We start from the raw sequence: 18,106 nt of genomic DNA on the forward strand, positions 1-18,106 counted from the left end.
CCACACAAACAGAGAGAGAACGTGCAGGCTCCACACAGTGACCCAGGCTAGGAGTCAAACACAGTTCTCTAATGCTGTGAGGTAGCAGTGCTAACCACTGTGCCACCTTACTGCGAGACTGAAGATTAAATATCAGACAAATCGAATAACAAATAAAGGACAGCTACTTATTCCTATTCTACTTTGAAGAAATAGAAATGCTTGCCTCTTATCATGATGTACACACACTGAATATCATAAGGCACATAAGCATCCAATTATTTCTCATTTAGTTTCAAACTGTCGTTTATATCTTTAATATCCTTAGGTCAAGCACTGCCCCTTTGGGTACGAGACAAAGCGGTACAAGAAACAAGTTATGATAACATTTGTAAAAGGACAGGCATGTTTATATTTCAACTGAAGCATCATGGGAAAGTGAACAAAGAAGAACAGTACAGCACAGGAAAAGGCCCTTCGGCTCAGCAAGTCTGTGCTGACACAGATGCCTCTCTAATTTAATATTTTCTTGCCTCTAAGTGGTCCATATCTCTCTATTCTCTGCCTGTTCATGTATCTATCCAGATGCCTCGTGATCACTACTGTAGAATTTCTTCCACCACCTCTTTCAGCAGAGCTTTCCAGGCATTCATCACACTCCATGCGAAAAACCTGCCCCTTACATCTCTTGAAATTTCCCCCTCTCACTCTCACCTATGCCCCCAGGTATATAACCCTTTGACCCTGGGAAAAAGATTCTAACTATCCATTCTATCCAAGACTGCCATAATCTTGTAAACCTCTATCAGGCACCCCCTCATCCTCTGATGCTTCAATGAAAACAGTCCAAGTTTGTTCAACCTTTCTTTGAAGTGCTTCTCATGTTAGCAAACTAAATTTACAGAATAAGCTCTGAAGTTGTGATCCAATCCAAAATAAGACGGTACAAGATTCTCTGACTTAAGTTGTCTTTCACTGCATGGCTTCATATTGCATGAAGTACTTCATAAAGTACGGCACTGAATCTAGAGTATAAATGTATATGTTTTCATGTGGACACATCTTAGAATACTTAAACTTTAACTTTGGGAAAGGAACTTTATTGCAAGGTTTTCTCCCACGAAAGAAAACTGCAGATAGCAATAAGATACCACATTGTTTAAACCAATGCTTGAGCTACCAGTCTCAGATCATCAGCCTTGCTGTGGTGTCAGCACTTTAATAAAGGATGTCTTTGTTTCTCAGGACATTTTGCCCACGATATCTGTGTGTATGGCCTCAGAGATCTAAAATGGATTACTACACAACCAGATATGTTTGCCAATAAATTTGAAGTGTCAACGGCTCCTCTGACCATTAAGTGTATGGAGCACTGGCATAGGAATCGCGTACTTAATCAAACCTCAGCAACTATACAGCCGCACTGGTACCTCGAGGACTAAGAACGTTTTGAATGAAGATGAGGATTTAAACAAGGAGGGAGAGTGTTCCAAAAGCAAGTACTGCAACTGGAAGTTATTCTCAGGGGTATTCTGCAACATATTCTCTGCTCATCCACACATAGTTTTTAGGTGTAAATCATTTTGGAAGGCAGCTGTTTGTGTTCATGTGTATCGTGAAGATTAATGCAAGTGCATGAATGAGTGAGTGAACTGTTAACTCATTAATCTGTATGAAATGCATGCAGAATACATATCCACAAAACGTGCATGCTACTTAGGACCATTACTGCACTGTTGTTGGTGACAAATACCATTCACATAGCCACTGCATAGTAGCAGCATGAAACAGCTTGTTTAACACATTGTTCAGATTTTGGAGATACTTTTGCCTTTCCAGAGTAATTTGAGATGGATAGGCACTTTTCCTGTCCAAAAATGGCAGCCTTTGCAAGTTTGCATGATACATGCGAAAAAAATGATCTGATTAAGATAGTTATTGTGCCACAGAATAGTCGTCATGCACTCCATCTCTACTTCAAGCTTGCAAAGTGAGCAAATGCTAAGGCCTTACTTACAAGATTGCTGGTAAGGCCAATCTTATGGTGCGTGGAGCTAGATGAATCTCAGCACACATACTGAACTCACCTTCAGTACTGAAAAATTCATTCACTGATTTCTCAGTTAGCACATCGAGAAAAGGAAGCAAGTCAGAATGCTTATTTCACAACTGAATTTGAGTGCTGAATGGAGCATACGAAAGTGTGTAAAGATATCCTTACACACAGCTGACAGATCATCTACGTATTAGAAATAAGCATAAGATTGGTGGTTAGGATCACTCCATTAAAAAACAGAAAAGTACTGGTCTATCTCAAATTACTCTGGAAAGAGTAAGTTTTTTGCACTATTATTTAAGATGATCCCCATGCACAAGCAAACTTAGAAATACAATTTTCAAAAATATATATGCTGCATCATGTGTTAATATATACATGTACTCATTTAATAAAATTATCAAATTTATAAGTTGGACAATTAAATTTAATTGCATTACTGATAATAATCTATATGTTGTTAAATGCATGCAGAGTAGATAAGGTCAAAAGAGGATAATTCACTGTACAATAAAATATTCTATTGTCATGTCAAGCAAGAATGGCATATCCCCATCTTTCAAGATAACAACTTCACCTATATGGACCTTCTGAAATTGACTTTACAAAGTGGACAATGCTGCAAAAATGGCAGCCAGAAGGCAGGTGACTTGTCATTTCAACACAAAGAAGTGCATCAGGTGTATGGAAAGTACTTAATGTAAATGACAGTGGATGGAGTGCCCTCCCTTGGATAGGGATGCTAGAGATTAAACCACTTGTGGAATTTACAGCCCAATATCAGTGTATTTACCGAACACAAAGTCAACAGCTCACAGATGCAGTGTCTGCAAGCTCAACCCTTAAAGAGAGGGGCACAGAACCAGTTTCTCAGAAGCAGGTGTGAACAGCTGTCATTAAATTCTCAAGCTGTATCAATGGCTTTGAACATCAAGTCATTTGTGTGAACAATAGAAGTACATGATCAAAACTGACTGCAGATAAATCAATTTTATTACTCCAGGAACCAGGGAGAGAGATCAGTCTGGAAACCATTAGGCCAAGAGGTACCATTCCTCCAATCAGAACAACACCCTGCCTAACAACCAGTCAACCCAGGCAGTGTGGAGAGACAAATTTATTTTCACCTCTACAGAAATTCTGCCATAACCTCATCTGGAATAAGAGATTTCCAACTTCTATTCATCTCCAAAGAATGAGAGAATCTATTCATTTCTGCAACATGTTCATCACAAGGAACTATTTAAACATGTGATTTTATCCTTGTTAATCTGATAATAATTTAGCTATATGTTTCATTCTCCAAAATCCATTGCTTTTTGTGTGTGTCTGTGTGCAGGACGAAGTGAGTATTTCTGTTGCTTTTACATTGTGATGGTGTACGAATAAACACCATCTTTTTTTCTGATTTAAAGCCTGTTTCCTGTCTATTATTAAAAGCTGCAATATTAAAAGGTTCAAGACACTGCTTCTAAAACACACATCCTTTTTCTGACAAGCAAGAGATGAGGAGAATAGGTTATCCCCCTATCCCTCTTCCATCCATAATCCAACACTATCAGGGATTCCAGCATTCTCTAATTTCATGCCTAGTGCAGTTTACTTCATTGGTAACACTTTGATCTCTAAATTGGGAGACTGTAGATTGTTATAGGATTTGAGCTTAAAATCTAGGTTGACAATAAGTGCTGTCAAGAGTATGCTTTTTTTTGTAGGAAGATGTTAGTACATTCTGAAGACAGGTATGAACCAATCTTATACTTACTACTAGATTTATTTACAGAATGCAACATTACAAATGTCTGTCTCTCAAATTCACAAAAAGCTGGCAGGTACGTCCAACAAGTAGTTAAGGCAACAAATGGCATTTTGGCCTTTATTGCAAAGGGGTTGGAGGTTAAAAATAGGGAGGTTTTGTTGCAATTGTACAGGGTGCTGGTGAGGCCTCACCTGGAACACTGCATACGGTTTCGGTCCCCTTAGCTTAAAAAAGATATAGTAACATTGGAGGCAGTCCAAAGGAGATTCAGCAGGCTAATTCCTAGGATGAGAGTGCTGTCCTATCAAGAAAGACTAAATAGTCAGGGTCTTTATTTCTTACCATTTAGAAGAGTGAGGCTGTGACCTTATTTAAACATATGTGACTCTGAGGTGTAACGACAGGGTAGACGGTGAGATGTTTTCATAGTGGGACAGTCTCAAACAAAGGGGCATGGCTACAAGATAAAGGGCCAGTCATTTAAAACTGAAATGTGCAGAAATTCTTTCTCCCGGAGGGTGGTGAATCTCTGGAATTCTTTGATCCAAAGGGTAGTAGAGGCTGAATATTCAAAATGGTGTTGGATCAAGATTTGTTCGATCAAGGAATAGAGAGCAATGGGGAAATAGCACAGAAAAGAAGCTGAGGTTGACATAGATCAGCCATGATCATATTGAATGGCAGGGACAGGTTTGAAGAGCCCTATGGCCTACTCCTGCTTCTATTTTGTGTTCATCTTCAACCAACACCCAATTTACTACAAGTATCTCAGTATCTCTTTACACATATTCCAAGTACTTACAGGAATCAATGCCCTTTAATTGTTTGTCCATAACGTAAATAAAATTACTCACTATTAACAAATTTTCTTCTTTTTCAAAACTTCACAACCTGACAGAGGTCTACATAATTATGAGAGGCATAGATAGGGTGGATAGTCAGATGCTTTTTTTTCCCCATGCAGGAATGGTCAACTACAAGAACCCATAAGTTTAAGGTGAGCGGGATAAATTTAGAGGAGACATGTGGGAAAGATTTTTCACACAGAGGATGGTGAGTGCCTGGAGCACACTGCCAGTGGCGGTGGTGGATGCAGACACATTAGCAGGCGTATCTTGATGGACATATGAACACAGGTAGGCAAACAGAAGGATAGAAACCATGTATCGGCACAGGCTTGGTGGCCCAAAAGGCCTGTTCCTGTGCAGTATTGTCCTTTGTTCTTTAACATGCAAACAATATTTCAAAACATATCAAAGAAAATGAAAAAATGATTTTCCGTGTTCCATACACTGTAATAGAAAACTTCTCTCTTCTAAAACCTCCAACAGTTTCTGTGCAATCAATCAATACTTTTGTAAAGCAGTCCAACATGATGACTTGTATTGACCCATTTTATTTTGGAGTTTTTTTTCCTTTGTAACATCCTCTTGTGCTATTATCTATATAACATACAACAGACAAACTATTCGCAGAACAACCCTTTCACAGAATTTTCCCTAAAATATTTCATGAGTAAAATCCAATATCAATTGCTACTACAAGGACTACTGTTTTCACAGTTAAAATACAGTTAATCATAATTTTTATTTATTGACCTTTCCAAGCCAAGGGGCAACATTATCCAATTTCATCCACCAATAATATTATATAAGCAACTGGATTTGAATACCCATCTGAAAGACATCACTAAAAAGGAATAATTCATGTCCTTTGGGGTAACCAAGGCTGAAAACTGGAGTACTTAAGCTTTATGATGTTTTATTTACCCACCTAAAGTCCGCAATTGCAGCATGATAACACTTAGTTTTAACACATTGGCATCTGTTCCTTTCTGAGGGCACAGTCTGATCGACTGTCTAATCAAGTTCCTTTATTGTCCTTATCTTGATATGCGACATCATGTTTTTATGATGACCTAACATGATTTATCAGAATAGAGTAACACTTTCTAGATAGATTCAAGTCACTCCAGTTCATTTCTACTTAATCTTTAAGCCTAAATATGCTGAGGTCCAGAAGTCTGACCTTCATCCCAGATTCGCCTTTAATCACAACACTTGCTCAAATTCCACAGAACCTAGCCATAGAAAATAATTGACAGGGATCACAAAGCTGCAAGAGAGAAAGAAGGAAAGAGTTTGTGAGAAGGATGCATCATCCATGGCTGATCAAGTTAAGGATAATAGCAAATAGAATGAAAAAAAACATACAATATTGTAAAGATTAGCAGTAAGCAGCAGCTTGATAGGTTTTAGAAAGTTGCAAAGAATGCCAAAAAAGACAGAATTTGGGGTATATAGAACATACCCTTCCTCACAATCTACCACACCTCCGACTTTGGTGTCATCAGCAAACTTACTAATCCACCCAACTATACCCTCATCCAGATCATTAATAAAAATTACAAACAGCAGTGGCCCCAAAACAGATCCCTGAGGCACACCACTCGTAACCGAACTCCATGACGAATATTTACCATCAACCACCACCCTCTGTCTCCTATCTGCTAGCCAATTCCTGATCCAATTTCCTAAATTACCCTCAATCCCATACATCTGCATTTTCTGCAGAAGCCTACCATGGTGAACCTTATCAAATGCCTTACTAAACTCCATATATACCACGTCAACTGCCTTAGCCCCATCCACCTCTTTGGTCACTTTTTCAAAAAACTCAATAAGGTTAGTAAGGCACGACCTACCCGCTACAAAACCATGCTATCTCCAATCAATTCATTACTCTCCAAATAACTATAAATCCTATCCCTAATAATTTTTTCTAAAACCTTGCCCACAACAGAAGTGAGACTCACCGGTCTATAATTCCCGGGGAAGTCTCTGTTCCCCTTCTTAAACAATGGGACAACATTCGCTAACCTCCAATCTTCCGGTACTATACCAGAGGCCAACGACGAGTATGAGAGAAAGCTAGCTAGAAACGTTTTATCAAATAAGATTTTCTAATATTTAGAGGAACAGAATAGCTACAGTGAGCATTGATCCCCAAAAGGGTGAGGGTGGGGAATTAATAATAGGAAACAAGGAAGTGACGGAAGTAAAAGTATTTTTTTTGTCAGTCTTCACTGTGGAAGGCACAAAAGTATCCCGAGAACACCTGAACATCAAGAGGTAAAAGGGAAAACAATAATCATTAGGGTAAAGACGCTAACAGAACTATTAAAACTAAAGGCTGCCAAGATCTGGACCCAATGACTTACATCCTAGGGTCTTAAAAAGAGATAGTACGTGCATTGCTTGTGATCTTCCAAAATCCCTTTGAAACTGGAAAGTTCACAGCAGGTTGGTACATTGTAAAGATGACGCCTCTATTCAAGAAAGGAGGGAGGCAGAAAACAGCAAATTATAGGCCAGGTAGCCTTTCATGGAGAAAATACTTGAATCTATTAAGGAGTAATAGTAGGATATTCAGGAAATCACCACACAATCAGACAAAGTCAACATGGTTTTGTGAAAGGGAAATTATGTTTGGCTAACTTATTTGAGTTCTTTGAGGAAATAACCGGCAGGGTGGATAAAAGAAGCCTAAAGATGTTACGTTCTTTAATTCTCAATAGGCATCCGATATCACATCAATGGTTACTTCATAAAATCAGAGCTCTTGTCCAAGCAGTAACATTTAAGCATGGACAGAGCATTGGTTAGCTAACAGGAAGCAGAAGGTAGGCATAAATGAGCCATTTACAGGTGACAAGCTGTTAGTGGAGGATGAGTCCTGGGCCTCAAATATTTCCGATCCATATTAATTTTTCACATAAGATTTGGCAGATGGAGCATAATGTGAGAAAAAGTAAACCTATCCACTGTGATAGGAAGAATAAAAAAGCATTTAATGGCGACAGACTAAAGAATTCTACAATACAGGGATCTAGGTGTCCTGCTACATAAATTACAAGAAATTAGTACGCAGGTTCAGCAAGTGATTCGTACGTCTGGTGGCATTTATTGCAAGGGGAATCAAGTACAGAAAGTTGGGAAAAGTTGCTGCAGCTGTACATAACTTCACTGAGGCCACATCTGGACTAGTAATCCAGAGGCCGCGAGTAAAGCTTTGGGAACCTGGGTTCAAATCCCACCAAAACAGATAGTTTTGGTCTCCTTACCCAAGGAAGGATATAATTCTATTCAAAGCTGTGCAAAGAAGGTTCACCTGACTATTTCCTGGGATAGAGGGGTTTATGGAGAAAGATTGAACAGGTTTGGCTTATACCAACTGGTATTTAGAAGAACGAGAGGTGATCTTATTGAACCACAAGATCCTAAGTAGACTTGATAGACTGGATGCTGAATGTCGAGATCTACTTTAAAAATGAGGGGTCCCAATTTTAGACTGAAATAAGAAGTTTGCTTTAAGAATTGTCAGTCTATAGAATTATCTTCAAGGGAGCAGTGAAGGTTGGATCATTGAATATATTCAAGGGTGAGTTACATATATTTTTGACCAACAAGGGAATGAAGGAAAGGGGCAGTCATGGAAAGTGAAATTGAGGCCAGAGTTGAAATAGCCATGCTTTCACCAAACAGCAGTGCAAACCAAGAATGGTCTACTCCTGCTCCTAGTTCTTGTGTTTCTGAGAGAGTTTCCAATGTGGTACCAACAGAACATTGCTGCATTTGCTTTCAGTCGAGTGCAGCCTACTTTTAGCAAGACAGACCTAACCGCGAGATACCATATTTTGTGTCCACAGCTTCCCTTCTACATCGTTTGCCTGTTATTAATTTATCTTCTAATGCTGAGAGCCATCAGAAGTTCCCCGTCTCAGGATTTTTTCTAGTAGTGTTGCCAGATTGCTCTATAGTGTTTGTTCTATTGTATAATCCAATTAAGCTATGGCCTCTGTTTAAACCTTGGTGGAAACAGAGGCCATACATCTTGGCATCTTTCTTGACTACTACCACATCTTTCCAAATCTATCAAAGTCTGGCCATGGCTTGTAGGCTCCTATCAGATCATCCTTCTTGTAAATTTCATCCAGAATAGAAAGTCCAAACCTTCATCAGTATCCAGCTCACAAAACACATGCTTCTGATTTTCCTTTTGTAAAGTGACAATGCAAAGCCATACCTCTGTCTTCTCTGTAGTAAAGATATGTCATACCCACACATGCACTTCAGTTTTTAATTGCTCCCTGAATCTGAATGTCATGAACATCGGGGTGAGCAATCATACCCTGATAATTTACTCTTGCTTTCAGCCAGAAACTATAACTCAGATTACAATCTACTATCTAAAAAACAATTCTTAGCTTCCCATCTTCAACTTCAGGCAACCGTCCCCTACTACCATGTTAATTCATTCTGAATGCAGATGGTGAAGTAGGGAACCAGACACCAATCTTTTATTTAATACCCACTTTATTTACAAAATACAATATCACAAATGTCTGCTGCCTCCCTAACCAAACCCTGTGCCCGAGACAGCTTTCTTTGTATTTAAGTAATCAATGCCCTCTTCCTGTTTATCCCAAATGTTAGTAATATAAATTATTTATATATCACTGACAGAAGACGGAGAGTATTCTCCAGGATCAAGCCACAAGTTGTCCCTCAACCAACATTACCAAAATAGATTAAATGATCTATTATGTTATTGATGTGGGACCTTTCTGTGAACAAATTGGTTGTCATAATTTGCTTACATAAACTAGTAACTACACATCAAGAAGTAATTAATTCCTGAGCATAAGCAAGGCACTTAATGAATACAAAATGAGCAGCAGGGAGTTATGTTACTGTACAATCTTGGAAAATGATATTAATAAAAATATTGGACTGTTTTGTATAGAATTCCAGTGATAGGGCGTTGATCATCGGTAATGGCTAATAGGAGAACAGGTAGCGAAAAAGTTTCTTTGATGCAAAGGTGCAGCACGACTGGCTATCATATATTTCTGACAGGAATCTGATATTTCATTGAATTGTTTTAATGTATTGAAATAAATAAGAAATACAACAAATTGTTACAAGAATAACTATACTTTTAAACTGCACAATTATGTCAGCCTTCGCTGCTGCCTTCTCAAATCACAAGACCCTTGGGACGTTTACTTGCCCTTCTATCCAAATATAGATGATGAGCTATTGCATCCACTCAGAGAAGTCTACACTTGCTGTATATGGAACTGTTTTAATAAAAGCAATTTTGGCAATATAACTGAATTAATCTTTGGATGAGTCATAATGCTACAAGTTGGCGTATTGTATTTTAGCATTAGGTTCTGAAATATAGGCAACTGCTCGCAGTGATTCACAGGAGTTTGACTTTGCAACAGCTCAGGGAATCTAATGCTTCAGGCCTATTCTGAAATTTTTGAGATGGAATCCTGCTACATTTGCACAGAGAACTGTACAAGCGGCAGGATGTGGAGGTGCCGATGTTGGACTTGGGTAAGGACAGCAAGGAGTCTCACAACACCAGGTTAAAGTCCAACAGGTTTATTTGGTAGCAAAAGCCGCAAGCTTTCAGAGCACTGCGCCTTCATCAGGTGAGTGGGAGTTGTGTTCACAAACAGGGCATATAAAGACATAAAAACTTAATTTGCGTGTACAGTACATTGGGGAGACCATGTAAACGTTATGACAACGGATAAATGAACACCATTCAACAATCACCAGGAAGGAGTGTTCTCTTCCTGTTGGGGAACACTTCAGCAGTCATGGGTATTCAGTGTCTGATCTTCGGTCTTCACAAATCCGCACACGAGGATGGCCTCAACCGGCATCTTGGGTTCATGTCACACTATCTGCAACTCCCACGGCTTGCCTGGGCTTGCAAAATCTCACTAACTGTCCTGGCTGAAGACAATACACATCTCTTTAACCTGTGCTTAACCCTCTCTCCACTCACATTGTTTGTACCTTTAAGACTTGATTACCTGTAAAGATTTGCATTCCAGCCATTATTTTATAAATTGAGTTTGTGTCTTTATATGCCCTGTTTATGAACATGACTCCCACTCACCTGATGAAGGAGCAGCACTCTGGAATCTTGTGGCTTGTGCTACCAAATAAACCTGTTGGACTTTAACCTGGTGTTGTGATGCTTCTTATTGTGCAAGCTGCATGACACAGCCCTGGAGCAATACATGCCACATATAAATCCACACAATGACACAGATGGTGCTGAAACATTTAAAACAAAGTCCAATAATGACTGTAAAATACAACGCAAAGGTCAGGATAACAGATTTTCAACACCGAAAAATTCAAGGCCAGCAATTTGATCCTTTCTGTAAAGTTTTTTTTTAATACTTCTTGCATTAACACTGCAATACAGTTACAGTGAAATTCCCCGAGTCGCCACACTCTGGTACCTGTTTGGGTACACTAAGGGAGAATTTAGCATGGTCAATCCATCTAACCATCATGTCTTTCAGACTATGGGAGGAAACACACGCAGACACGGGGAGAACATGCAAACTCTGCAGTCATCCGAGCCAAGGATCAAACCTGGGTCCCTGGCGTTGAGAGACAGCAGTGCTAGCCACTGTGCCGCCCTACAGTAGAATACTGATGTATTAAAAAAATCATTTCAAAAGTTACACAATACTCTTGTTTTAATATTCAACCTTAAAATTACTTAGAGATGCCTTCCTCATTCAAAACAATCATACTGTTGGCCCCTCAGGTTGATTAAGGTATAGGCCCATTTGCAGTCATTTCCCTATGCAACGTGATTTGTATTACAAGGATCCTTCTGAAGACAGTACATGACATAAATGGCGTACTAACTGATCGTATCAAGCCTTGACTTTGAAATGAACTTGAAAAAGAGCATAAACAAATCAACAGATAAAGCTTAACAAGTGGAAGGGAAAAGTCTGAACTGAAGCTAACTCCATTTTTGAAAACAAAAGTAATAATTCCGGAAGCATCATTGTAAAAACTCGAATGACTATGCAAGGTTCTTCAGCAAAAAATTTTCAATATTTCAGCTAAGGGAACACTATCGAACTGAACAGAACAGCAGGAGTGGGTCATCCAGTTTGGGGAGGCCATTCCATCATTCAGTTTGATCATGGGTAATCTGCATCTCAAAACCATTTCTCTACCCTGAAACACAAAGTATTCTATCATTCTTCAAAATTTCAAGTAACCCAGTATTCATAGTCACTGTGGGAAGAACATTCCAGATTCCCACTGCCATTTATCTGAACAAGTGCTTTCTGATTTCATGCCTAAATAGCTGGGTTCTAACTTTAAAATGACACCATGGATTCCCCAGCATAGAGTCATAGAGATTTATGGAAACAGGCCCTTCAGCCCAACTTGTCCACGCTGCCCTTTTTTATTTAAAACCCCTAAGCAAATCCCAATTGCCCGCATGTGGCCCATATCCCTCTATACCCATTGTACTCATGTAACTATCTACATGCTTTTTGAAAGATAAAATTGTACCCACCTCTATGACTACCTCTGGCAGCTTGCCCCAGGCACTCACCACCCTCTGTGTGAAAAATTGCCCCTCTGGACACTTTTGTATCTCTCCCCTTTCACCTTAAACCTATGCCCTCTGGTTTTAGATTCCTCTACCTTTGGGAAAAGGTATTGACTATCTATCTAATCTATGCCACTCATTATTTTATAGAGCTCTATAAGGTCATCTCTCAGCCTCTTACACTCCAAAGTAAAAAGTCCCAGTGTATCCAACCATTTTTATAACTCAATCTATCAAGTGCCCAGTAAATCTTTTCTGTACTCTTTTTAGTTTAATAATATCCTTTCTATAACAGGGTGACCAGAATTGCACACAGTATTCCAAGTGGGGCCTTACAAATGTCTTGTACAACATCAACAAGACATTCCAACTCCTATATTCAATGTTCTGACCAATGGAACCAAGCATGCCAAACGCTTTCTTCACCACTCTGTCCACCTGTGACTCCGCTTTCAAGAAGCTATGAACATGTACCCCTAGATCTCTTTGTTCTGTAACTCTCCCCAGTGTCCTACCATTAACTGAACAAGTCCCGCCCTGTTTCAATCTACCAAAATGCATCACCTCGCATTTGTTTAAATTAAACTCCATCTGCCATTCATCAGCCCGCTGGCTCAATTGATCAAGATCCCGTTGCAATTGGAGATAACTTTCTTCACTGTCCACTATGCCACAAATCTTAGTGTCATTGGAAACTTACTAACCATGCCCCCTATAGTTGAAAAATACTCTGATACACACTGGATACAAGTCAAGTCGAGCCTGAAGGCAAATTCATTTACATTAGCGAACCAAAATTCAAATTCGACATTCAAAACATCTGCTCGCTGCTGGAAATTCTTTAGCTCCCCCATACTTACCACAGGGCAGTTTACCATCTACTGTGGTGGGATTTGAACCTGGAACCTCTGAGCATTGCCCTAGGTTTACAGATTACCAGTTCAATGACCTATACCACTAGGCCACAGGAGAAACAGTCAAAATTGCGATCTGCTACTGGATAACAGCAGAGGATTTCTTCTTGATGCAAATGTGAATGTAAATAGCAGAGGATGGTCTTGATCCACCAACCTCTCAGTTATGGGCCTGGTACAGTTCCATCTCACAAAGGCTCCCATACTGACAAGTGATTAGCAGTCAATTCAACAACCTTCTGGATTTACAATACCTCCAAACAGTCTGCATTTAGTGCAATTGTTAAGGCTACAATTGATAGTATTAAAAGTATTGTGAAGATGAAAATAACAGCAATGATTTGCAAATGCAAAAAGGTTGTAAAGAAAATTTAAATTTATACTGGAAGGCCTGGGTATCGTGAGGAAAGATAATAATGATTGGTCGATGAGAGCAGGCAACCAGTTTGAATATTGAACTTGAGGCAAAAGGAATTTTTCAAAGAGGCAGGAATTGTTTTCTCCAACCAGGCATATTTGTACTCTTATAGTAAACATTCAGCAAGACTTGCAGTCTAGTGCAGATAGCTTTCCAATTCCCTACCTTGTGACAAACTTCAGTCTTGATCTCTTTCATCGCACGCTCTGAGAAGACACAGCCACAGGCACGGAGGTAGCAAAATCTGAAAGGAAATCAATGAGCTCATAACAAGAAACCTTATAAAGCTTGACCTAGATTCTAAATGTAGAGGTAGTGAGAGAGGTGCTACAGGGAAGATGGAAGAGGGGGATGGAATGGGGAAGAAAGGACAGGGGGTCTCATGGTTGGAGGGTGGGACGCATGGAAAGGGGGAGAGGGCGCGTTGCTAATACAGCTCAATCAATGTCACTGTCCTTCTGTGCAATATTGCTTGATAAACATTTTTAAACTCAAGTTTCCCAGATCATCTCCGTCAGGAGTAGATTACTGGAGTTTTGCTGTCAACCAGCTGATAAAGTGTTCAAGTGCTCTTCCCATTATGCGTTGATTCAAATGTTTCCTCTTTCAATCTCGAATCGATAGATGAATACCACAGGTATTCATCTATGATTTATGGAACAATTGCATATACCAAGATGGAGTTATAGGAATAATTCATGTTCTCTGGGAGAAATACTGATTCTGTAGCTTTGGATCTATTGTCACCACAGGAATAATGGCCATTTTCTTTTTCCTAGAATGATGGTGAAATAGCAATGGAACAAAGCTAACACCACAAGGAAAAAAAGCTAGACAGCAGAGAAGCATTTTGGGCCGCACTAAGCAGTCAAATTAAGAGGGTTTCTACAGACTTGGGGACAAAGTGAGTTCCTGCTTCAATGGTCAGAAAGTTGTCCTGGCAGAAGATTTTTTTTTGTATAACAACCAAACATTTGTATTGTCTACAGCCCATCAGTGAAATGTATTTGCATTTAAATGCATTAGTTACATTCATTTGTGCCTGTCATTCCCACCAGTAGCACAGGCCTAACGTCAAAGATAAATAAAATTCAAACCACTCACTTTTGTCGTCCATTCATCTCCAAACCAACCACGGGACAGATGAAAGCAGCACGCTGCATATCCTCATACTTGTCACCTTTTGTATTGGCCTGGTCACCTTTCCAGGCTGGATTGTCAGTCAAATTTAGCTGCTTCACATCCTAAGGATTTAAAAAAAAAATCACTGAAAAACAAGTCCCCATGTCTTAGTCTAATAAACTTTATCTGGAGAAGGTGATGTTGGTTGCTTTTTCTTGATGGGTAGTTTCAGCTCAGGTCTTGAGACAGAATGCATTTTAAAAACCAAATCATCTCAGAACAACTTAGCTCAAATTGATAAAATTAATCTCATTAGGTCATTCAGAATATATGATCACGGAACTAGATTTCAGATTAATCTTCAGGGGAAAAATGTGCTCATGCTTGCTAGCAGAACTCAGAGGAGATGCAGAACAACACCCAGAGGAGAGTGCGAGAGAATGGCACCAGCACAGACAGTCAGCCAGCAGCATCTAGAGGTGGAGTATAGGCTACAAGGGAGAGGGCTGAATGTAGGGAAAATGAAAAAAGTGCAAGAGTGCAGTGAGAAATCTGAGTGCTTGCTTGCAGTTTGGACCTCCTGAGGTGACATCAAGATTCAGAAGTGACATGGGACAGCTGAGAGCAGCTGACTGGGTGAGTAAGATCAGGAAAGTATTTACTAATTTTATCACTTACAGTTTGTAAAGTAGTGAGGACCAGGGAAGAAGGAGTAATTGACATTATTTGATTTTAAATATCTTCCAAAAGATTTATTTAATTGAGTAAGTCATAGCGAGAGAGCTTAAAACTGTGGTAAGCACCTCCTACTCTACATGGGGAGCTGGGAACACTTCCAGGGCCTGGGCCAGCATGTATGCAAGGAGTCCCTGGACTCCTGGGTTTTAGAGCTGGAGCAGTTGCTGGGGCCAAGTGGTACATCCGTGAGGCACAGAATAGTGGATAGCACTTAGAGGTGGTCACACAGTAGGCTAAGACTCCACAGGCAGGAAGGGAATGGGTGACCACCAGGCAGAGCAGGAGGACTAGGCAGGCAGTGCAGTATTCTATTGTGGCCATTTCCCTGCAAAATAAATACAACTTTGGATACCATTGGTATTACTGTCACTTGGGAAAGCAGCAACATCCAAATTCATTGCACCACAGTTGCCTCTGCTACTTAGGGAAGGAGTAAAAAGCATGAAAATGCATTATAGGGGATTCAATTGTCAGGGGAATAGAGAGACATTTCTGAGGCTGCAAACAAGACTCCAAGATAGTATGTTGCCTCCCAGGTCAAGAATGTCTCAAAGCATCTAGAGGACATTCTGGAGTGGGAGGGTAAACAGTAGTGGCCGTAGTATAAACAACATATGCAATAAAAGGGATAAAAGCAGAATATAGGGAACTAGGAACATAAGAACATAAGAAATAGGAGCAGGAGTAGGCCAACTAGCCCTTCGAGCCTGCCCCGCCATTCAATAAGATCATGGCTGATCTGTTGTGGCTCAGTTCCACATTCCCGCCCTCTCCCCATAACCCTTAATCCCCTCTCTTATCAAAAACCCATCAACCCGCGTCTTAAAAATATTTAGCGAGGCAGCCTCCACCACTTCAACGGGCAGAGAATTCCAGAGATTCACCACCCTTTGAGTGAAGAAGTTCTTCCTCAACTCCGTTCTAAACCGCCCCCCCTTTATCTTGAGGCTGTGCCCCCTAGTCCTACTGTCCTTTCTGAGCGGGAAGAGTCTCTCCACCTCGATCCTATCCATCCCATTCATCATCTTATACGTCTCAATGAGATCTCCCCTCATTCTTCTAAACTCTAACGAGTACAAGCCTAGTTTATTCAGCCTCTCCTCATAGTTCAACCCCCTCAACTCCGGCATAAGAACATAAGAAATAGGAGCAGGAGTAGGCCATCCAGCCCTTCGAGTCTGCCCCGCCATTCAGTAAGATCATGGCTGATCTGTCGCTGCTCAGTTCCACTTTCCCGCCCTCTCCCCATAACCCTTAATCCCCTCTCTTATCAAAAACCCATCAACCCGCGTCTTAAAAATATTTAGTGAGGCAGCCTCCACCACTTCAACGGGCAGAGAATTCCAGAGATTCACCACCCTTTGAGTGAAGAAGTTCCTCCTCAACTCCATTCTAAACCGCCCCCCCTTTATCTTGAGGCTGTGCCCCCTAGTCTTACTGTCTTTTTTGAGCGGGAAGAGTCTCTCCACCTCTATCCTATCCATCCCATTCATCATCTTATACGTCTCAATGAGATCTCCCCTCATTCTTCTAAACTCTAACGAGTACAAGCCTAGTTTATTCAGCCTCTCCTCATAGCTCAACCCCCTCAACTCCGGTATCAGCCTAGTAAACCTCCTCTGCACTCCCTCCAAGGCCAAAATATCCTTGCGTAAGTACGGCACCCAAAATTGAAAAGTAGGACCTCAAAGGTAGTGACCTCCGGATTATTACCAGTGCCGTGTGCCAGTTAGAGCAGCTATAGTACGATATATAGGCCAAATATGCAGCTGAAGAGATGGTGCAGGGAAAAGGTTTCAAATTCCTGGGACATTGGAACCTGTTTTGGACCAATGGGACCAGTACAAACCAGACAGGTTACACTTGGGCAGGATGGGGACTAATGTCCTTGGTGGTTAGGAGGCTTTAATCAAAAATGGCAGGGGGATGGGAACATATGCAAAGAGTCGGGGCAGGGGGACAGACAAGAACAAAAGACAGAAAGGGGAATAACAAAACTGATAGGCAGAGAAATCAAGGGCCAGAATCAAAAGGGGCCATGTTGAAAAATAATGCAAAAGAGACAAGGAATGTGAAAAAGGCAAGCTTTAAGGCTTTGTGTCTTGATGTGCAGAGGATTCACAATAAAGTTGATGAATTAATCACGCAAATAGAAGTAAATGGGTGTGATACTATCATTATCACAGAGACATGGCTGCAAATTGACCAGAGATGGAAACTGAATGTCCCAGGGTATTCAGTATTTAAGAAGGATAGATAAAAAGAAAAGGCAGCGGAGTTGCATTGTTAATTAAAGAGGAAATTAATGCAATGTGAGGGAGGATATTTAACTCCCAGCAATGAGGAATTTGTATGGGTAGAACGGAGAAACACTAAGGGGCAAAAAAAATGTTAGTGGGATTGTATACAGACCCCCAAACTGTAGTGTTGATGTTGGGGCTGACATTAAACAGAAACACTGCAGAATGAAGGCGTTCAGTCCATAATGTCTGCAATGACTCTTCGAAAGAGCCTTCCCCTTCACTCTGTGCCATCACCCACAGCATTCAGTAAGGCCAATCCACCTAACCTGCACATCTTTGAACACTAAGGGGCAATTTAGCAAGGCCAATCCACTTAACCAGCACATCTTTGGGCTGTGGAAGCAATCAGGAACATCCTAA

The 18,106-nt window shown here is 40.4% G+C and overlaps 2 protein-coding genes across 9 annotated transcripts in view; one reads left to right on the forward strand and one right to left on the reverse strand.

Moving 5' to 3' along the window:
- The window catches only part of gcnt7 (glucosaminyl (N-acetyl) transferase family member 7), a 44,287-nt gene extending 29,617 nt beyond the window's left edge, over positions 1 to 14,670 (forward strand). For 3 of the 8 annotated variants that reach the window (XM_080205128.1, XM_080205131.1, XM_080205130.1), the window contains exon 5: positions 1,225 to 3,534. In XM_080205128.1, the coding sequence (XP_080061254.1) occupies positions 1,225 to 1,421 (197 nt within the window). In that variant the 3' untranslated portion in view covers positions 1,422 to 3,534. The other 5 variants (XM_080205129.1, XM_080205132.1, XM_080205133.1 and 2 more) reach the window with 4 other exon arrangements.
- rtf2 (replication termination factor 2) overlaps positions 1 to 18,106 on the reverse strand; it is a 187,693-nt gene that overhangs the window by 141,642 nt on the left and 27,945 nt on the right. Inside the window, exons 4-5 of the mRNA XM_080205137.1 lie at positions 14,688 to 14,827; positions 13,749 to 13,827 (exon numbers count right to left, since the gene is read on the reverse strand). Of these exons, the coding sequence (XP_080061263.1) occupies positions 13,749 to 13,827; positions 14,688 to 14,827 (219 nt within the window). The remainder of the gene's footprint in view (positions 1 to 13,748; positions 13,828 to 14,687; positions 14,828 to 18,106) is intronic.

The sequence above is a fragment of the Carcharhinus amblyrhynchos genome, chromosome 16, assembly GCF_965287045.1.
Source record: "Carcharhinus amblyrhynchos chromosome 16, sCarAmb.v2.hapA, whole genome shotgun sequence".
Lineage (NCBI taxonomy): Eukaryota > Metazoa > Chordata > Chondrichthyes > Carcharhiniformes > Carcharhinidae > Carcharhinus > Carcharhinus amblyrhynchos.